Below are 23061 nucleotides of genomic sequence, written 5' to 3'. Positions count from 1 at the left end.
GAAGTAAATGCAAGTAAAAAAAAAAAAGCAGTACAGAATTAGAGAGTAAATTTAAAAAACAAGAACTTACATGAAAAGTTTCTTTTCCTGAAGCAATATTCCTTTGCAGCAAATCTACTAAAAAATAATTACAAAAATAATCAGAAAAGTTAAGCAAGAGAGAAGTGTCATAGTATCCTCTACTTCACCTCTCTGTAAGGATTCCAGAATACCTGAAACTATGAAAGACTTACTTTGAGTGTTAGAGATAAGAGGTATCCAACATTCTCTTTAACAATATTCAAACAACAAAATAAAGAATATGGATTTCTAAAGCATAGGATAATTGAGAATAATTTTATGGCTAAAATATAGGCAATCATGGGGCTATCATCTTTGAAATATATGGTAACTTTGCCATTTCAAATATAGTTCTAACATTTGAATGAATCAGAATTTTATCTATCACAACCCTAGATGCTGGATCATGGGATGAAGAAAAATGCAATGAAAACTATGCTATAACATTATGTTCCCAGAGGACTAAAGTTTGCCTAATTGTACTAATGAGACCTGTAGCTGATACAATGCATGTAAGGAAATTGTCCAATAGCTAGACTCTACTGTACTCTAACTCTGCTTAGCCTGCCAGATCACAAAAATGTGGAAAATAATTACGAATTATGGAAGCTGATGAGTGCTCTGCACTTTTGAAAAATATCCGTAACTTTCAGAGCCATTTCACATAGATACATAAAGAGGATCATACAGAAGCTGCTCCAGCGAGTGTTCTACAAAACCCTTAAAGTTTGATTCATAAAGGCACCGAATTAAAAAAAAGCCACTAAAACATTCTAAGCAGTATTACTTTCAGCTACAATAAGAACATAAACCTATCGTCCTATAAACTCACACTATTCTACATCGAATTTGGTATAATTTGTAGCTCATTTCTTAAATCTACATGTTTTAGCAACAATTTTTCCACAGCTACACTGTTTAGTTGCAACAGTATCTTTCAATTTTTAAAGCAGTGTCAAATGAAGAGCTAGATCCTACCCACTCAAACAGCAATGATTTGTTTACATTCCAAGGAATCTTGGACCACTAAACTACTGTGTCTGCTGTTCATACTCATGACAGGACACACATTTGTCTTTTAAACAACTTCCTTTTACGTACGTTGAGCTGTATGTATATATGCATGTATATATATATATAAAGAGAGATTATTGTGTGGTGGGGGAGAAAAAAAAAAATTGTCTACCAAGAGCTACAAAGCATTATTCTTCAGAGCATGTCATATCCAACATGATTTACACAACAAATGGATTTTTGTTAAACATTTTACATGGAACAAGATTATCACAGCTAGTTCAATCTGCACATTTTAAAATTTAAGTACTGTCTGTCTAGGTGACTTAGTGATGTGAAGTTGCACAGTTTTTCAGGCACTTCAAAGAAACCTCAGTACAGGAAGACTGGTTCAAGTTTTGGATCTGCTGTCCCGAAGACCACATTCTTCCAACCCCTTCTCAGGGTTTACATTTTCTTTCTTGTGAACAGAGTACGTCTCCTATCATATAGATGAATATATACCACCATTAAACCAGGTATGTGAATTTGACCAGTTCCAAGAATAAAAAGAAATCCTATATCTCACCTTATTCCTAATTTTTCTCTTCTATTTGGTAAATAGTTATTTTGGTATGCATGTCTAAAAATTTAGAAGTGAGCTTAACAGTGTGTCCTTTCATAGCATTTAGGCTTTCAGCTACAACTTTTCATAACAGAAAATGCATCTTTAACCTCTTTGGACTCTATATGCAGCAATATCACGGGTACCTCTTGGAAGTCACGTTAGTTTTGCTTCTTACTCCATTAACTGGGGATTAACTCTCATCTGGTGGTGTTGTAAACATCTTTGTAATGCATCTGGAGCTCAAAATCCATCAAGATGGAAACAAAGTAGGGTTTTGTTTCTGCTTTAATAGGAAAGCCAAACAATTGCCACACTTTTTAAAATAAAGTGGTTTTGGGAAACAGGGATTTTTTTTTTTTTCCTTCCTCTTACAGAATATTAATTCAATACATGGGAAAAGAACTACTGAGCACAGATCCAAGTTGACTAATTGAGATTTCTAGCTAGGTGACTACCTACTTATAAGTGCTTTTCAAATTTCAGTGGATTGCCAGAAATATTTTAATCTTCTGGAGAGCAAGAAAAAAACAAACAAACAAACAAAAAAACCCCAAAAAAACCAAAAAAACCCAACCACCCTTCTGTACAGTCTCTGTGACTTAAGTCATATAGTAGTTACTCTTGTCATATCCTCAGACAGCCTGTCACAACACCCGAAACAAGGACATTCTAAGTTCATAAGGAAGAAATCCCTTCTTTGGGGAAGTTTCTGTACCTTTCCTGGGCAAACATTTTTCTCTGTTTATTGATTTTAAATAGAATGTTAGCAGTCTACTTTTTAAAAATCCTAAATGCTTTACACCTTTCCTTCAGCATATCATTTTGTAAGAAAAGTCTGACCCTCCCTCTTTCCCCACAAACCAAATGCAAAGCCACATGAGCTCCTAGAAACATTTCAAGAAGATTTCTGCAGGCTTTGCTTCAATCTCTCTATGCACAGTATATATCAATTCTACAACCCTCCTATCATAAGTAGTAGTCAAATCAGTATGAAAAGTAAGCTGCAATCAGTATAAAAGTCACCTTTTTGAAACTCTTTAGTATGAAGATCCACATATTCCTCTTCGCTTCTTGGACTTTCAGGCTGTTGTGGCTAAGCACAAAACCAAAAGAAAAAAAAAATATTGCATACATCCAGAACAAGTATGTCTCACTCCCCCCCCTCATGTTGTGATGAACATTGTCTTATCATGATCTCCAGAAGTCTTCAAAAGCTTTCTTAAGACAGCAGTACAAATGTTAAGGAACACCATCAGAGCTAAGGCATGTTACTGGTGAACAGTACAGTGCCTAACCTTGACCTTAGAGTTAACACTGGTACCAGAGATTAGTTTAAAACAGGAGATCTCAAAAGAAATCTCAGGAAGTCAATGTGCAATGTCTACTCTAACAGGAGTTCCAAACACCAGCAATATTCTAGAAATGTTTACATATACAGAAAACTATGTATCTGCAATGTATAACAAGGTATAGTGAATTCTTTTCAACTTGTGTTGGTTTTGTGTCTTTTGTTTTGTTTTGGTTTTAATTCAAATTGCAGTTCAGCTATATGTTACTGATGCATAGATAATGCTGTATGGAGCTAAGTGTACTTAAGCCAGATCTGGACATTGTAAACTCAGATACAGTGCCACGTGAACATGGCTATACTGACTCTAGGACCATCTTATGCTGGCAAACAGTACAGCTGCTTGCAGGTGGAACTCAAATCAGTAAATCCCACCAGACTGAAGCTGACTTGGATTTTCTAAAGTGCATCCCAGACATAAAAACCTTGTTCAGAAATACCCAGCTGGTCTGCCCTGGAGCTGCAGCCAGTAGTCCTGTGCAGATCCACCCTTTCATAGAGTCTCTAAACCATGTTCTCCCTCTAAATACTTATTATGAAAACTTGGCAAGATATAAATATATGAATCCAGTCCTGCACCTGAATGAAGAAATAACCCATCTGGGAACCCTGTTTAGTACAGATCACAGCACAGATGCAGAGACAGACAGGCTCAACTTTGGTCTTACATAAGCTACGTGTGACCACGAGCCCCAATACCCTGAGTTATCCAGGATGCCCTACTCTTCTGTTACAGCAGATAACGGGGCTGTAGTTATCACAGTACAGAACAGCAGCAAGTGTTCCTCAAACACACAGAGAGTGGGTGAGCCTGAAGACTGGCAAGGAAGTGATACAACGAAATGAACAGCAGTATGTGTTTACTATCTCAAAGCACCAAACTAACAATTGCCAACTGTAAGAGTTAAGGCATGTATGACTATTTTACAAGTACCATCACAAGCAACATGCATACAGTATGACCAATTCTAAAAAAAGCAAACTTGGATGTCATGGTCACAGAAGGAGCATGGCTGAGGAAGGGAATTGGTTCTACCACAGAATAACATGGACAGCCCACAATTTAAATGCCAGCTGCTTAGAAAAGTACAGCTTAATAATCTAAAAAAATGACCCTTCAAAAGCTCTGAAATTCAAATATCATTTTTGCTGCACAAAAGTCAAAAAGTATAGTAAGAAACCCTCGTAAGATGTATAATTATACAAGAAACAGTATAGTCAAAATTTTAAAAACAATAAATACCTCGTCAGTTCTCAAGTTACTTTCAAATTCTAGTTCTTCTGCCAACTTTGGTAAAGCTGCATTATTGCCTAATGAAATACAAATATGTTAAAATTATTAGATTACATTATGCCGTTTTTATCTCATGCTACAGTAGGATGTTATTTCTCAGTACCACCTCATGAACACAGCACATTAATTTAATCCCTTCCTGTAGGCAAAGGAAACAATAGCAAGTCTGTCCGCAGCAAACCAGCTGAAAAAAACCTAACCTGGCATCTGCAAGAACACAAGTACTTCTATGTTTTCCTTAAATACAAAAGGATTGGAAAATATGGGCTATGACTTTGGCTTTTTTTTCTTGCTTTTCATCTTAACAAAAAACAAACCCACCAATAGATTTTTCAGACAAAATTCCAAATAGCAAATTACCTCTGTATTAATGAATGCAGACGTAAGAGTTAATGCTACTACTTTTCTTTAAGTGACAATTAGATTTAAATCCATAAATTCTAGAACCATAACCACTGAAATTACCTCATTTCCATAAAGACTGAAAGCTCAGTACTTCCTGTGTCAATGTAACTTCAGAAAATCTTAAAACCCCACCCATTTAATTCCCCATGGGAACAGCTGTACACATGTAACACCTGAAAAACAAGCCATGCAGACAGCATTTTCATACGACTTCTATAGCCCTTTTGGACATCTATTTCAGAAGCCTGTTTATACAGCTTTTCTTAAACAAAAATAGCTACAACACGATAATTCATCAATGATGCCTGTAAAGATATTAAATTGTGGTTGCGGTCCACAGAATAAGACTACCATTAACCACTGGTACTTACAGAGGCTACATCAGTGGACAACAAGGATTGAGCAAAGCACCAAGGCAGAAATACCTTTGTGTAACAGTTTACATTTTCATGGCTCATGTTTGTCTCTTATATAAATACTGAATAACATTTTTCAAGTTTACTAGATCGGCATCGTTCCTTGACAAATTCCCAAGATCCCAAAATCTGCAGAGCGAGCTTTCTCACCCCAAATATTGATAAAATTAGAGAATAAAGCCAACCTTTGAGAAACTGGATCTAAATTCACAATATATAATGTTTTTTGAAGTAACAGCACAGACAGACATGAGAAGGAAAAGGTTTTAAAACTAGTATTTGATTGGCATCATTCCACTTCCTTTGGTATAAAGAAAGATAAGCAGATTTCTCTACTGTTTTTCTACAGTTTAATTTCTCCAAAATTTATAATGAAGTAATAATCTTGACTTCATTATTGCATCTACAGAATTTATTAATTTTCATGAACTTGGTGCTTCAACTACTCCAGAGGATCAAAGAGGACAAAGGCTGAAAATAGCAGCATGTTCATTACATGGTATTTTAAGAACTAGCAAACATGCAAGTTCATTTCAAATGTTAGCTTCCAGAAAAATGCATCTGAAAATAAAATATGATTTCCTTCATGTCATATACTAACATCACTCTTCTATTTGAAAATGGACACCTATCATCATTACTCACTTAAAATATTTATTTAGGATGACTGTCTGATTCCTTTGTAACACAAAGGAGGACTGTTTCAAGCATATTCACAACACAAAATTCAGCATAGGAGAATGAATCTGCATATGACCATTAAATAACCATCCAGAGAAAATCTGCAGTTATGATTAAGGATGGTCACTCTTAACCTTCAAAATTACTAAGTTACTCTTTTAAAATGTTGAACATATGTCCAAATGAGATGCATCTTCTTTCCCATAAAAGTATTTCTGAATTTTAAAACTTTAATAACAAAACCCACCTGTACCTCCACAATAATTACCCCTTGCAAACCACTTCAAATATTAGCTCACAATTTTAAATTGATGTATTTTAATAACGTTTTTACACTCTAATAACATTTAATTCTGTGTTCAGTTATTCCTATACTCAAATAATTACCTGTTTAATAATATATTTAAGAATTGGTGACAAATATTTTAATACTTATTTTGCAACCAACAAAGAACTCAGGTATATTGTAAGTTATTTCTATCTATAATGGTAAAATGCATCTATTTAAGACTGCTTATAAACTGAAGAGTTGGAAAAAAAAAAAAAAAACAAAACAGAAAACCCCCCAGAAATCCTCACCTGAATTAAAGTTTGAGTCACTTTTTTGAAAAGTAACTTCAATTCCAATATCATCTATTTTGACCAAGTTCGTTTTGTCATCACTGCTGTATAGCTCTTCTACATGCAACAACGGGAAGTCACTTTTTTCCCCTAATTCTGCTTCTACTGTCACTTCACCATGGTTGGTATTCACAGTTCCTTCATTTGTAGAAACTAATGAGCAAGCCTGCGCCCTAGGCAGGGGAGTCCTTATTTCAGACAAGTTACTTTCTAAAAGCAAGTTTGAGTTCAATTTATAGTTTACATTCCTTAGAGTTTCACTCTCTACTGCTGCTTCTGAAATCATACAAGACAGTTCTGATGTAACATCCTCATGCAAAGCATCTTCAGCCTGCTCATCATCCTCAGTTGCCTCTGAGGAAGGACTTGGACTCACAGCAGCCTCTGTACTAATCTCCACACAAAGGGCTTCATCTACGCTCATGAGGTTCACTGAATTTTCATCTGTTTCTGCGATGTCACTGTCCACTGTGATCTGAGATGCTGCTGATTCTCTCCTCACACCAATCTCATGGGTCTCATTCTCTCTATCAATGACAAGCAAAGAATTACTTTTTTCTGGGCCTGCAGTCGACAGGATGCATTCAATCTGGTCAGCAGTATTAAAAATTTCCTCACTTTTGTCTTTTACTTCCGTACTCTCAGCAGTAAGTTGACTTTCTTCTATGACTGCAAAGGTGAAGAGACTATCACATTCTTCCATTGCGCTCAGAGTGATCACTGCCCCCTCCTCCTTATCTCCTATACTTGAAGCAGCGTGTTGATCTTCACTGTTGGTGGCAACCCTCAGCACAGGAGCTCCACATTCTCCCACAAAAATCACAGAACCTTTGCTTTTTGCATCTGCGTTGAAAGCAGCTAGTTCAAACTGCTCGTCTACAGTTGCAGTGGTCTCCACAATCTTACATTCCTCTGATGCATTTGGAGAAATAATGGCATCTTCATCTCCTTCTGCTACAATGAGCTGACTTTCAGCTTGCGGTGCTGCACTGATCAGGAACTATCTCACATTCTTCTGTCATGCTTGTAGTGATCATAGCAGCTTCATATCTTCCTTCTGTTTCTGAAGCAGTGAGTTTGTTTTCGTCTTGCATAGCTACACTAGACATAGGAGCTTCAAAACACTCTGCTGTACTTGTAGAGATCATTACCTGTTTCATTTTTTGACTCTGTGTCTGGCACGTGTTGAACTGTCTCTTCCGTGACTCCACCTGACATTAAGATTACTTGTTCTTCCACAACACTTGTGGAAATCATAGCACACTCATCTTTTTCTTCCTTACTGCTAGCAGTTGGGTGAGTTTCATCATCATCATCATCTCCTCCAGCACTGGATTCACTAGGCATGGGAACCTCATATATTTCCATATCTATAGAAACCATAGCATTCTCATTTATTTCATCTGTTTTCACAGAGTGGAGCTGACCATCATATTCAATAGCTGCACTTGACATAGGAGCCTCAAATTCTTCCACAATACTGGTGGAAATCATAGTGCACTCATCTTTCTCTTGTTTACTGCTAAAAGTATGCACACACTCTTTAAACTCTGTAGCTGTACTGGGCATAGGCACCTCTGTGTCTTCAGTGTCTATTAAAATCATAGATCTTTCCCCACTTTCATTTGCTCTTGCAACAGCAAGTGGACCTTCCTCAGCATCTATGGCTGAATGTAAGGGAGCATCACTTTCTTCCACTGTACTGGTAGAGATGATATCCCCTTTTGCTTTTTCTTCTCTGTCAGCCAGAATAAGACAATTTTCATCTTTCTTTGGAACTGCACTACTTATAGAGGCATCAAGTTCTCTGCTGTCAAAGGAAGTCATGGCAGTCTCACGTTCATCTTCAGCACCAGACTGACTCTTGTCTTGCACTGCCATAGCACTAGTCATGGGACCCTCACATTCCCCAGCACCTAAGGGAATCAAGGTACCTTCATGCTTTCCTACATGTGCAGTCAAGCCACTCTCATCTGCAGCACTTGCACTGGTTACACTGCTTTCAACAATCCCTTTATCATTTTTGCAGTTTGTGCCACAATTAGCTTCTTTCTCTACACTCGTCATGCTGTCGACAGTAAGCTTATTTGTATTTGTGCCAGCCACTCCTGACTCAGCTTCCATTTGTTCAGCAACTATGCAGATAATTGAACTTTCGCCTTCCTCTGCACCTATACAAATCAGTGCATTTTCACTTTCCATTCCTGTACAAGTAGAAGCATGCTCATTTTCTTCATTTCCTCTTCCTGTACTGGTCACGATGCCCTCACCTTCTTCATCCTCTTCTTTCGAGCCTGTACTAGTCACGAAACCTTCATCATCACACAGACCTATGCTGACCGTAGTGATATTGGCTTCCTCTTTTGCCCCTGTACTGTCCATTAAACTTTCACATTTTTCAGCTTCTAAACAAACTGCAAACCCTTCGTTGCTGTCTTCTAGACCTGTGCAGACTACTGAAATTTCGGCATCATCTTCTGGAGTTATGCCTGTGCTGGTCACTGCACTTTCACCATTTACAGTATCTTCGGATTTGTCACCACTAGTTCCAGTTGTGGCACTGTTGTTTGTGACCATTGCAATACATGCACCAGTTACACTGCTTTCTCCTTGGGTGTCTGCACCAGTCACTGAGCAGATGACAAAGTTATGACCCCTTTCTTCTGCACCTGTGCAAGTCACAGTACCTTCGTGTTCTTTTACCTGGCCAGCTCTCACACTGCTCCTAAACTCACCTGAAATGTCACCACTTGTTGACCCTTCACCTGTTTCTGTCCCTGCACTAGTTACAGCTCCATCGCTCTCCACTTCACCTAAGCAGGACACCGAACTTTCAAATTTGCCTGTATCTACACAAGTTGAGGTCTTTCGCTTTTCTTCAGAGCCTGCACTAGTCACAGCATCATCTTTTTCTTCTGCCCCAGCACTATTTACACTGCCTTCAATTTCTACTCCACTTGCATTGACTGAACCCTTACCACTTTCTTCTGCATCAACCATGGTACAGTCACTATTTTCTTCTCCTTCTGTACTTGTTAGGAAACTTTCACTTTCTGCTAATCCTTCAGTGACAACACTGCCACCACCTTCCTCAGCTGCTGCAACAGTACACTCACCAATATCTGCTCCTGTGACAAAACTGGTGCCCTCGCTACTTTTTACCCACATACCCGTTGTGAAACCTTCATCAGCTTCTATGCTTGTGCAGATTACCATCACCTCACTTTCTTCTTCTGAGCAAGTGGTTGTGGCATCACTCTCCTTTTCAGAATGTGATGCGCTCTCAGCTCTTTCTTCCCCTGTACTAGTGGCCATTACGGTACTCTCAATTAACTTTTCTGTGCTAGTTCCTATCACAGTGGCTGCAGTTGTTTGTAGGCTGCTGTACAAACCATGTTTACTACTTCCTGAACTGGTACCTACTGCATTGCTTTCATTTTTATCTTCCATGACCATCACACCATTCCCTTCTTGCCTGCTGGCTCTAACAGAGCCTTTGACTGTTTCTTCAGAACCTCTTTCAGGCACTAACACAGAGGAAGATTGTATCATATCATCAACATCATGCACCTCGCTCTTTTCCACATTATCCATTGTGCTTTTTTCTCCTTTTGTGGAGAGATCTGTATTGAAGCACTCTCTCTCTTTTCTTTTTAGAAGTTCTTTTGTTGTTACATCTCCGCAATCTTCAGTTATGTCAGTCACCAAGTTTTCCTCTTTTATTTTCAATTCACTTCCCTGAGGGCTTTCTAACTTTGCTGCTTCATCGTAATCTTCTTGACTAGGTAATCCAGCTGTACTGTCTTCCACTGCCTGTTCATCAGGCTGGGGCACCTCACCATCTTTTTCTATACTGTTTGTCATAGTGGTGGTGTGACCATCATCTTTCGTAACAGAACTCAGCACTGCACTATCCTGTTGTTCCATGCATACAACCTGTGTTGAATCATTCTTCAAAACGGAAGTACCTTCAAATAAATAAGTGCTACCTGAATTATGGCAATCTTTAGACATACTACCCAAGGAATCTGTAAAATCTGAGATATCCATATCTGTGGACTTTGCATCAGCAGTATCTTCTCTGGAAGAATTAATTGGTAAAGGAACATCATCTGAATTAGAATTTATCACAGTTTTTAAATTCTTTGGTCTTCTGGTATCTTCTGAAGCTTGATCCTTACTGGGAACATTCAGTAAGATTCTACCACTTCTTTCATAAACAACGCTCATTTTATAAGCCCCTTGTTTATTGGGTCCTTCATCCATGGAAGCTTGTTTGGACAAAGTGTCTAAGGCACCAACTTGATTAGAGATATCTTGTTTAACAGTATTTTCAGCTGCAGGCAGAGACTCTGATTCACAGCCTTCAGGATCTGACAAGCTGTGTTTCAATTCCTTATTTGAAATAGAGAGAGATATTTTTTCTTTTGCTGCATACTTGGCATCTGTGGCTTGGAGTGAGTTTTGAATGTTTTTTCCTTCGATGTTAGATGCTTCCTGTACTTTTGTTTGTTTCAAATCAAGTTCCATCAGCTCTTCCTCATGACCAGAATGTAAGTCATCATTATTCATACTTGACTTTTGAGGGGTTGGAGCATGGCTGCTTTCAGGTGTGCTAGCTGATTGCTTTTCCTCTCCAAGTAGATCTTGGTTTGATATACTGACTTTTCTGTTTTCACAGGGTACCTTCTTACTTTGTTTTTTATCCATTGCCACTGTGATGCTCAACACTTTTTCATGCCCACTATCTGCTTCTTTAATATCTTTATCTTCCAATTTGATACTCTCTTCCTTCTTCTTTATTTCCTTGTTGCTGTGCTTAAAGTTTTTGCTTTTGTGCCCTTCAGCAGAGAACCTTCTTTCTAGTTTGGAATTGCTTAAATCTTTATCACCTCTATATTTCTCTTTTACAGATCCTCTTTCTCCAGAATGTGACTTAACTCTGTGACTAAAGTCTTTCTGTGATCCCTGAGTTGATTGCATGCCACTTACAAGCTCAAATTCAGCACCACTCTCCTCAAAAACTTTGTCTTCATTCTTGGATTTGTGTTGCTTATCTGAATCATTCTCTTCCATGCTCTTATCTTTGTCTAGTTTCTGACCAGCCTCTTGCTTTGTTAAATTTTCCTGTAATTCTGTTTCAGATGCTTTGACTTGTTTACTATGACCCTTTGACTTAGATTTTAACAAAATCTTGTCTTCCATGAGGCTCTTAGATCTTCGTCTATCTTTATGAACACTATCTTCTTGTTTCAAATTACAATCAGAGTTAGTTGATTCTATTTCATGTTTATCTTCCGAGTAGCTTTCACTTCTTCTGTGTGATGCAGAAGCAAGTTGCTTTGAGGCACTTAGGGAATCCTTTTGTGGCCTAGAATCACTCAAGGACCTTTTGGACTTGTATTCTGCTCTTGATTTTTCCGTTGAGAGATGTCGGTCTTTTTTATTTTCCTTACGTGACAATTCTTCAGTTTTCACAGTTGATTCAGAAATATTTTTTCCATCTTTTCCTGTTACTGATATTTTTCGTTCACTTCGGTGTTTACTCTTTCTTTCAGATTTGTCATCTGAAGAAACCTTTATTTGTTGATTATGTTTCTGACTACCATCTTCTCCTTTCAAACTTCTCTCAAGTGAATGGAGTTCAACGTCTTCACTTGATCTGTGAATACTGTCTCCTTTATATTTGTGCTTTGAAGTAAGTTTGTCTTCTAAAGCAGTTCTTTCCTTTTCGTTTTTATCTCTGTAAGACTTGGCTTCTTTTTTGGGGACATTTCTCATATGCTGAATTTCCGTGTCACTATCTTTCTTGGGGTGCTTTTCATTTTTAAACACAGATTTCTGTTTCTGTAGTTCTTCAGTATTGACTTCTGCTCTATCCAGCTGTCTTTTTGCTTCCTTTGTTTCACTGTCCTGCTGGGCTCCTTCAGCCTGAAAAGAGGTGGAGGTTTTTCTTTTATGTTCTTTTTCTGGTTTAGAATCACTTTTGCTTTCCTCAGTTGAATGCACTGATTCAGAAAGTCTTCTAAGCTGTTTAGAGATTTCACTTTTCCCATGATTATGCTTCAATTCTTTGGAAGAATTTTTTTCACAAGTCTACAAAATAAAGTTTTTATACATATAAGCAAATGTTACACAGTTCCTTCACTATGTGACTGAACAGAATTGATAAGAGCAAACTCTCCATAAAAACAATACATCAGAGGATAAGCTTAACACTGTAATAAAAATTCACCTAAAACACAGTCAGTAAGAAAATGAAACTTGTTATCTTAATTTCAACTACCTGCCACTGTAGAAAAATCCAAAGAAATAGAACTTAACCTTAACCAGTCTGTCTGAACTTGCGTATGTTTTCTTTATAGATTTATTTTTCTTATAAAATTATTTAAATGGATTTTTAAATGGACAATCACAATTTAAAGTACTCCATAAGTTACTTTAAACAGCCATTATGCTATTTAAAAAACAAACAAAACAAAACCACAAAACTAGGCAACACCCCAAAACCCACAAAAGATAAATCTAGACTTCCATTTGAACTTCCAACTACCACATTTTTTTTTTGTTAATAACGTTGTTGGTAAAAACTTGTACCATAAATATTCTCTTTCCCTTAGTGTTTGGACTACATTCGGTTTTCCTTTAACTTCCCAGTGAGAAATTCAAATAGATCAAGCTTCTCAGGTCTTTTCATATAAGAGACGCTTTGATCATTTTAAAAACCCAACATGCTTTACCAAATAGTTTAAACTGTATCTTGTGTTGTACTGCAACATGCATCAGCACTGAATACAGAGATTGTATATTCTAGCGGCTACTAGAATTCAGAAAACATTACTACAGCCATGTCAGATCACCAACACAACTAAAAGAACCATCAGGAAAAAACTAATTCATAAGAACGAATGCAGTAGCATGCAGTTTGAACATATGAACAAACACTATTATAATTAAAAAAGAAGGTGACAGGGATTATATGTGAGACACATACTTCATTTGTCTTTTGCATTTCTTTAGAATCCTCTTCAGATGGTTCATACTTCTTTCTGCAGCCATCTTCATGCCTGAAACATGTATTTGGACAATTAGGGAAAAAAAAAAAAAAAAACATTGGTAGCAGCCCAACATTAGTTTGTAAACTTTCTGCTTTTAAAGCTGAAGAGAGAATTCACACTAAAAATACTGAAATAGAACGTGATCACACAACTTTTGATTAGCCAATTTGTCCAAGCTTTTTTGTCTTGGAAAATTATGTGTGCCACCTTCAAAGATATACTTTGGACATCAATGCTTTAAAACAGAGAATATTAGTACTACAGTTGTCCCTGTAAAATGAGTAAGAGGTCTCCCTGATCCATATAGACTTGTATGTAGACAGATAGGCACATGTGTAAATAACTATGTAAAACACCAAGCCAAGTTGACTGACATACTACATGCATAAACATACAAAAGCTCTCCATTCTCATGCCTTTATTACCATTCTGTGTGCAAAAAGCCACATAAAGGCCGCTACTGCAGTCCAAGCTGCAATATATTTAAGCTGCTGTAATTTAATTTTCTGCATGAAATTCATGCTTATAATATTCTAAGAGAAAATTGTTAAAATGGGTAAGGCTAACTGCCAAGGGAATCTTTTAAATCTGCAGAAATGAATATTCAAAAACTTAATTCCTTCTGAGCAAATATATGAGTACCTTGAATCTCTTTTTCTTTTTCTGCTCAAGGCGACTTTTTTTTCTAAAAATTTCTGTTCTTTAAGCACATCCTTAATGCTGGTGCCAGTAGCTTTTGACTCAAGATTTTTTGATGAAGGTTCCTCTAAATTCAAGCCACTTTTTCCTAAAATAATACACAAATTGTGAAATACATAAGCATGTCATTATATTATTGTTTCAGCTATTAATGTGACTGAAAGCAGTAGGAAGAATACTGACGTGTAGCAGTGTATAAAGATATTCATTGCATTTAAGTAATGATATATAAAATGATATATGAAAAAGGCATGGAATTTTGTATTAATAATTTGCATTATACATTTTTCTGTTACATCACTGTTAAAATGTTGGGGTTCTAAGGGAAATTACTGGAGATCTATTATCAATATTTTAAGCTGAATGTTTTCTTCCAAAGTCAGTGAGAGAGAGCAGGGCACCAGGGGCTAATGTTATACTTCTCATACCTTTAGCATTTTGATTCCCAGTTTTTAGGGATTTTGTTTTTTCTGCAGCCTTCTGTTTACGTTTTTCTTCAAGTCTCTCTCTGTTAATTCGTCGTCTTAGGAGTCTCTCTTCTTTTTCTTTGGCCTGAAGATACAAAAACAGGAAAACAATTTATCATTAGGTCAAATAGTATTTGACTACAAACGTATGTCTAAAACCCACAGAAAACAGAACACTGTAGCTTGAGGCAAACTAAAAAAATAAATACTCCTTTTAAATCATTTTATGAAAGTTACTGGAATCCTCTAATACTTCTGTGAAGTGAAACTAGCTGAGTTTGAGAGTTTCACTGTCACCTAACACCACAGACTGAGACCATGAGACCTCTCAAAGAATGTATCTGATTTTTTATATATATATATATGTGTGTAAAAATATGTACATATAATATATATATATAGCGCATATATATATAAAAAATACATATAACTTAAAAACATGCATTTAGCCAAAGGAAAAAAGATCTAAAAGAACTGCTGCTACCCATTCTGTCTGCTGGTCCTTCTTCCACAGGACACAGTGAACATGCTTAAACTTCTCTTTCTATCCTTACCAACAGCAGACATCCTACAAACTACTGATTTCACGGACATCAAGAACTACATTTGTAAAGAGATGATGTAATGAAGTAGCCTGCAGGAATCAACACAAGCCCAAACTACACAAAACCTCATTGAAGGCAGGCTGCAGGTAGATATGGGCTACTTTTTCCAGCCAAATTGTCATTATATACATTAATTCTACTGAACACCAGGTTTTTCATATGTGCAGCAATTCTTACTCTCCCTATCAAATCACTGAGTTGAGAAAGAATCCACCTATTGGCCTGATCCTGTGAAGACACTGCATTTAATTAGTTAATCCCCTGTCAACACCAAAAGACTGTTCATTTTAGAGCAGAGGGAAAAAAATGAAAAAGTGTGTCACTGCTTTCACCACTAGCAGCCTTCAAACTATAACCAGCAGAGTGCTTTGCTGGAGAGCAGATCATGCAGTATTAGTGGAAGTCTGAAGGAGAGGCAGTTGTAACACAACAGGAAGACAAAGAAAATAAAAGAAGTGACACAACCAGAAACTGACACTCCCACTCACTCACAAACCACCATAAAATAAGAAGTGGAATTTCTGTACTGACAAGTTTAAGGAGCCAGAACGTGAGCAGTAACAAAATCCACACTTACGATAGACTGACGGCGCTGTTCTACAGTTCGTTCGTCATCAGAATCACTGAAGTATTTGGAGTACAAGAAAGGCTTGCGAACATAAGCATGACGCACAGGCTTGGCTTTCCCATCACTCAGCTCATTAGCATGAGGCTTTGTCTTACTTTGACTGTTTTTCTCCTCTTCATCTGAAGAAGGTTAGTAAAGTGTAGAGATATATCGATAAATTAGGGCAGTGCTTTCAACATAACTTTTGAGGAGGCAAAACAACTCAAAATGTAGTAACAATTATTAATTCTGAAAACATAAACAGTTAAAAAAATTTAAACCCATTAACACGGAAGTATCACTAGATTATGAAAACCTGAAAGGTATATTCATGTGTTTGTGCACACCATTCAGCCAAAAAGTTGCAAGATACAAACCCCAGGATAAAGTGGGATACAACAATTGGGCTTACTCTCTTGCCTGTAATCCTGTTGCCTTTTTACACACAGTATTTAGTAGTTACCACCACCAAGAAGTCAGAACATAATTTCTGCTATGTATTAAATTAAGCTTCTTCCCTACATCAAAAAAATTTGTACAGTATTTGCGTAAGTAAAAACTAGATAGGGCAACTGAAATATATGCACAAAACACACTGTTATTTATACTCGTGTAAGTATTTTTCAAGTAAAAGTAAATCTATTTCAATTTTTTCAGGATTAATAGAAAAAAAGCAAAACCATTTGTGCTCCATACTGACAAATTATTTGTATCCCTGAAATATACTTAAGGCTTGTTTTCACTTCACAGATACTTAGACATAACTGTACACAAACCATCATGCTTAAAGGTAACACCAAAGCCACAGAATATGCAAGTAATTCAGTACTACTAAATAATATTCTTAGAGCAGAAAAGATAAGCTCACAGCACACTAGAGAACTTATTCAGGTACTAAGGCACTCTGTATTAGGAAGTAGAAAGTCTTAAAAACTGCAAAAGACACATATCTGCAGAAATCAGTCTGAGGTCTGCTCTAGACAAGGAAAACACAAAAAGGTAACCCAATCAGAGAAAAGATTTGGCATTTCCAAACCCTTAAAGCTAGATCCACTCCTGTTCCTTCTACTGTGACCAGGTAGAATCTAGAAATTCCTACAATCCTAAAGCTCTAAAATCAACCTGATCCGCAAAGTCAGATACAACCACTACCCCAGAGTCCCAAACGAATCACTCCAATATTGTATCAAATTCATGTCAGAAGGGAGGAGAAAAAAAAGAAACCATAGGAAAGTTACATATCCATCATCATTACGTGTTTTTGTTGTCTATGAAATACTATAGTACAAGTAAGATTTACAATGTTTAGAATATACTGAGCTATTAAAAAAAAAATTTGAAGTATGTCCACTACTCATCTTTCATAACCGCACAAATACTATCCATTTCACATTCAAATTATTTCTCATAAAGAAGTACAATAAAACATACTGCAAAACTTGAAATTTATGAATGTGATGCTCTCAACTAAAGTGATTCATATTCTTTCTTGCTACTTAACAATCTAATTATTTTACCATCTGATGTGATCTCCCCCTCTTCAGTACTGTCAGAAATTATAGTCTCCTCTTCACTCTCCTCTTCAAAGGAAGAAAGGTCACTGGTATGGACAGAGCTGACAGTGATGTCACTGAGCACATCCATATCTGAATCTACTGACGTATTTTCTTGTAAAGGAAAAAATAGAAAGAAAGGGCTATAATGCAGCACACTGTATTTAAGAAACTTTTCTTATCAAAACAGTGATTTTGCCACTGAAAAAAAAAATTATCTTAAGAACAAGAAATAGGAAAAATATAATAAATTTGTGACACTTTAATGAAATGTTATTAGGTTAACTCTGCTTTACTCAAAACAAAAATCACCCTGAGGTACAACTAGAAACTTTAAAATGCAAACTGGAATAACTGAGAGAACTTGCCATAGTAAGGAAGATGACCAATCACACACTTGAGGAATCAAAGCTCATTTGATTCCTAACACAGGTACCTCAGTTAAAGGAGACGAACCAAGACCTACCTGTGTCTAGCTAGACAAACTTGCCAGAACTAGCAGACAACTTACATTCCAAATATACTTCTGATTCAACTCCTGAGTACACTTAAAAAACACCCTCATATCCATATTTTAAGGAATAGCATTGCCCACACCATACCTTCTTTAGTTTCTTTAGTGCTTTCAGTTGTTTTATGTTTATTGCTATTTTTTTCTGGAACTAACTGTTTGCCTGGTTCTGACTCTTTTGTTTGCTTTTCTTCTTTTGACTTTGCAGTATCATCACTTTTCTTTGAGTGGTCAGACTTCTTGTCAAGTTTTTCCTTCTTTTCTTTTCTTCTTTCACCTTTTTCACTGCTGTCTGGTTTCTTCTCACATTTATCTAATAATTTACTCTTTTGATCTTCACTTTCCTGCTGAATTTCTTTACTTGCAAAAGTCAAATTATTAGTATCCTTTGCTGAACTTTTTATTTCTTCACTTTGGCAGGGAAGCTCATTTAAATCTTCACCCTTTGCAAATGTTTCAGCCCCTTCTCCAGAAGGATCACAAATTGTTTTCTCTCTGTCTGATAAGTCCTCTGCACTTCTCTCTCTGTCAGTGCTACCATCCACACTCTGCTGAGATGAGAGTCTTTTTGCGATTTTGTCATTGTTCTTGGGATTTGAGTTCTCTGTTGAAGCCCTGGCAGCACTTGCTTCTTGGTTAAGAGAAGTTATTGTTTCCAAAATGGACATTGCATCACTAGCTACATTGCCACTAGAAGCTGTAGCAGAGACACCTTGAATAGTAAGAAATAAAATAGTTTTAGTTCATCTCAGTTTCTGTAATTCCGTTCAGACAGAACCTTACGCAAGTGACAGAAAAAAAAAAAAATTACTCTATTTAAAACAAACAAAATTGACTAAAAGGTTTGACTAATCTTGTATTTAGAGATTTTGGTTTAAAAAAAAAAAAAAAAAAGAAGAAAACGAAAAAAATAAAACCCAAGAAGTTACATTCCTACAACACTTATGATCTGACTACCAGAGATCCATTTTGCTCTGTGACGTACCGCTGTTCCCAAGATCAGGTAAAGAAAGCAGGGGTTGTCTATGGCAAGGATGTTGTGAACACAATCCTTGTTCAACTTTACCATCATCCCCAGTGGGATGATATTTCTGGAGAAGCACAACACAAAATACTGCAGCTAAAAGCCTGGATTTCATACCTCTAGTATCACCGTAAATGATGTGGAAAATGGACTCGGCATATTGATTATACAACAATAGGACTATGAGAAATACCTTATCACTTTCCCATCCTCTTAGAAGCAACTCTGAAGATGGATGAGAAAGGGTTAATTAGACTAGCACTAAGAGCTGCAGCTGGCTGGTTAACCCACTTACTTTAAAGGAAGTGGGCCTCACAGGAAAAGGGCTAGGATTTAAATAAAGGGTCTGGTTACAAATAGATGGACTGCTGTGGAGTCGCTTAGGAAGGGAAAGAATGGACAATTACCTGCAGGAGTGTTTGGAAGTTGATACCAGGCAACATAAACAAAAATCTTAAAGAAAAAGTGCTGTGTTTATAAACAAACTAAAGATTGGCCAATTTACAACAGAACTTAAATTCCTGAGAGGACCTCAGCCATTCAGATTTTACTGCGCACAGCAACTGCATTAAGACAGGTAACTGTCTCCTGGGTAATTTTTTTCCAGTCTAATAGTGCATAAAAAATTGGAATCATTCTTCTCTAACAGCTAGCTATGTCTTATCTGATCCTGTAATACACAGGGGGGGGCGCAAACCCTGAGACCAACTTTGTCCCCTACAGTAAAGGGATTCCTTGTAATCTCAGGCAGAAGTGAGAGTGACATGGTGGTACATGGTGACATCCCTCTTGCCTTTTACCTTTACAGATACAGTAAGAGACAAGTAGTATGGTACACTGCCCAGAGCTCAGCTTGTGGATATTGATGCTAACAATTTTGTGGTAGCAGCAACCCTAGTCAATGTTTCTGCTGTCAAGAACAACATATTTTTGTTAATAGACTGGTCAGAGAAATGGTACCTTGTACTGTCACAGAAGCATCTGTTTTCTCTTCACTTGGAGCTGTACTGGGGCCTGCCTCCTCCTTATGATTCAATGTAGCTAAAAATTCATGGACAGCTTTTTCCACCTGAGGTCTGAATGTGTGGTTGATCTTTGGATCCACAACCTGAGAAATAATTCTGTCAATTCCAGATTCCAACATTCCAGACCTGGAACAAAGTTACATGAATACTTAATAAGAAAAATGTCTTTTCAAGAACATCTTGATGAAATATACTCATTTCGATGTGACATGAACATTCCTTAGAACCTCAAATGAAGCATTAACATTTTCTGAGCATCACTGCAGCTATGTATTTAGCCAGCTGCCTGCATGTCAACAGCTCGCTCTGTGCCTTATCAACTAAGAAAAAAAAGTGCTAGAGAAACAGTGCAATCCAACTGCGTGGAATTAACAAAACAAACAGCCTGTTGTTATGCCATTACTGGTTATGTCTACAAATGTTATCTAACTGTAAAAGTGACATTTGTGGAAAAAAATATGAAGAAACCTTATGTTATCAATTCCCACGGCATAAACCAGATGAATTCTAGAAGGCACGAGGGACAAACAACTACTAGACCAGTCATCACCACCCTAAGTTACTTTCTGCCCAATACAGTGTGACACCTCAAAATTCTTCAGCTTTATAGAACACCCTTACTATATCCGCGGGTTCTCTCTAGACTTCTGTAATCTTTTGTGGAACATCTGTTGCCTACTGTCCTCATTGTCTCCTTAAAAAGAACTAAAAGAACCTCAAACCATCACCACTCCCCTCCCCCCAAGCAAAACAGCTCCTCAGTACAAGTTATCAATGGCACCACTACAACATAAATAAATTTGTTCCTAAATCCCTTGTTTGACCCAACTCAGTGACCAAATTCATGCTAATCTGAAGAAACTTCCTAGCATTTCTTATGACTCTAAGTTCTAAGAAGAAAAACTACTAGAGCCCTCGTGAAATAATGTAACGTCAGGTAAGTGTCTGACATAACAGCAGCTCTGAAAAACTTCTTCAGCCTAGCGAGATTTACATCCAGTTTTTTGTTTTGTGACTTTAGCTTTGTACTCCGCAGAGCTTGGTTTGCCAAATCCTTTTAATTTTCCTTAGCTCAAAACTTGATGGCAAAAGCAATTATATTACTACATCTCTTAAAGGAAACAGTAAAGACAGACTTTAGCTAGGGCATTACATCCCAAGTCAGACACAAGCTTTCCACCACTGCATCAACTTGGATTACACAAAATAATATTTGCAGTTTAATTCTGATTAATGCTGATGGCTATTTGAAATAATACCACGTTTTAAACGCTAAAAAACCCCCAACTACTTCCGAAGTTTCTCTGAAGAAAGTAGATGCTTCACAATTGACCCAGAGCCTCCGTCACCCGTCATGGTCCATGAGCATGTTCAGAGAAGACCCAGAGCTGTCACTTACTTGAGAACCTGCTGCCTAATGTTATTTCTCAGCTGGTTCTTGTTGAGATGAGGACTCCAGGTATGAGTTGCCAAATGATTGGAAACAAAGTTGTCAACGCGCTGTCTCAAATTCTGGTAGGCAGGCTAAAAGGCAACAACAGAGACGCTGGACAGGAGGGTTTTGCTAAGCAGCTATCCTCCCGGAGGCCGGGCTGGAAGAGCTGGGAGCCCCACCGCACCCCCCAAACCCACCCCCTCCCTCGCAGCGACCACGGAGTGCTAAACGCGCCCGGGCCGCTAGAAACACTCCACAAAACCAGGCGGTTGTGCCGCCGGCCGGCCCACGCTCCCCTCCGAGCGCAGGGGCTCCAGCTCTGCCGCCGGGGCCGCGGGCCCAGCCGGGGCCCCGGGCGGCGGGGCCCACTCGCCCCGTTAATCCGCAGCCACCCCCGGGCCGGGCCCAGCCCGCCCGAGCCGTGCCGGAGCCCGGGGGGAGCCGCGGGACCCGCCCGCCCCCACCTTGGTGTCCACGTCGGCCAGGCAGTCGCGGCGGAACTGGTCGAAGAGCCCCTGACTCTTGAGGTGGTTGACGATCATGGAGACTAGCTCGGGCTCGGCCGCGCCGCTCCCCACGGCGGCGCCGGCCCCCGGCAGCGGCGGCTGCTGCTGAGGGGGCGGCGGAGGGGGTGGCGGCGGCGGGGGCTGCGGCTGGGGGTTGCTGGCCATGGGGGCGGCGGGGCGGCGCGGGGCGCAGCTGCCGGCTCTGCCGGCCGGACCCCGGGACCGGGCTGGCTCCCAAGCAGCGGCCGCGGCAGCGCTGACCCCGGAAGCGAAAGGGAACGGAGGGAGGAAGCGGCGGGCGGCGCGGAGGGGAGCAGGGACGCCGCCGCCGCCAGCGGCGCCATCGGCGCGAGGCGAGCACTGGCGGAGCCGCGCGCAGCAGCCGCGGGCCCTTTAAGGGGACGGAGGGGGGCGGGGCCGCTCGCGGCCCGCTCCAGTGGGGCCCCGATCCGCCGGCGACGGCGGCGGCGGCGGGCAGGGGGGGTTTGGGGGGGTGGGGGGGGGGGGGCGAGGGGAGCGGCCGCGGCGGCCCTCAGCCCCCCGCCCGCCTTCGCCGGCAGCCCCCTCCCCCCCGCACCTGGCGGCCGCGGCGGGGCCCTGGGGCAGCGCGGGGGAGCCCGCCGCCCCGGCCGCCCGCCGCCCGGCCCCGCGCTGCTGCCGCGCTCCTCGGCTGCGCCCTCGCGGCCCCGCCCCGCGCCCCGCCCCTTCCTGCGCTGGCCGCCATCATGGTGGGGGCAGCGCCGCGCGCTTCCTCCCCGAGGCGCGGGGCGTGGCCTCCGCGCGAGGGGGCGGGGCCTTCGCCCGGGGCGGTGGGGCCCAGGCCGCGGCCTGTCAGCCGAGGCGCGGCGTGGCGCGGCGGGCTGTGTCGGAGCGGGGCCGCGGGGAGCGGGGCCGGTGGTCTGCCCTCAGGGCACCCGGGTTGGTGGCTGCTAACGGACGCTTCCCCCCTCCTCCGGCTCCGGGGAGGCTGCTGGCGTCGCCCCACGGGTAACGGGAGGCTCAGGGCTTTGCGTGGCATCCTGTATCTTGCGTTTCCTCAGCCTCTTGGGGTGTCCGTGAGAGGCCTGCGTGGGGCAGCTGGGAAGTGACACTTAAAATAATTGAGTTTAAGCATGTTTCTTCAGA

At 39.8% G+C, this 23061-nt stretch overlaps 1 protein-coding gene across 1 annotated transcript in view; it reads right to left on the bottom strand.

Moving 5' to 3' along the window:
- The window catches only part of BOD1L1 (biorientation of chromosomes in cell division 1 like 1), a 37284-nt gene extending 14806 nt beyond the window's left edge, over positions 1-22478 (bottom strand). The window contains 15 exon segments of the mRNA XM_042807725.1: positions 71-117; positions 2705-2774; positions 4273-4340; positions 6405-7443; positions 7445-7597; positions 7599-12542; positions 13441-13513; positions 14147-14291; positions 14632-14755; positions 15853-16022; positions 17400-17549; positions 18038-18658; positions 19931-20121; positions 21395-21519; positions 21895-22478. Coding sequence (XP_042663659.1) covers positions 71-117; positions 2705-2774; positions 4273-4340; positions 6405-7443; positions 7445-7597; positions 7599-12542; positions 13441-13513; positions 14147-14291; positions 14632-14755; positions 15853-16022; positions 17400-17549; positions 18038-18658; positions 19931-20121; positions 21395-21519; positions 21895-22101 — 8127 coding nt within the window. The 5' untranslated portion in view covers positions 22102-22478.
- Positions 22479-23061: the final 583 nt, after the last annotated feature.

The sequence above is a fragment of the Tyto alba genome, unplaced genomic scaffold (genome assembly GCF_018691265.1).
Source record: "Tyto alba isolate M040663 unplaced genomic scaffold, T.alba_DEE_v4.0 Super-Scaffold_6, whole genome shotgun sequence".
NCBI lineage: Eukaryota > Metazoa > Chordata > Aves > Strigiformes > Tytonidae > Tyto > Tyto alba.
This window is presented reverse-complemented; position numbering and strand designations above follow the sequence as displayed.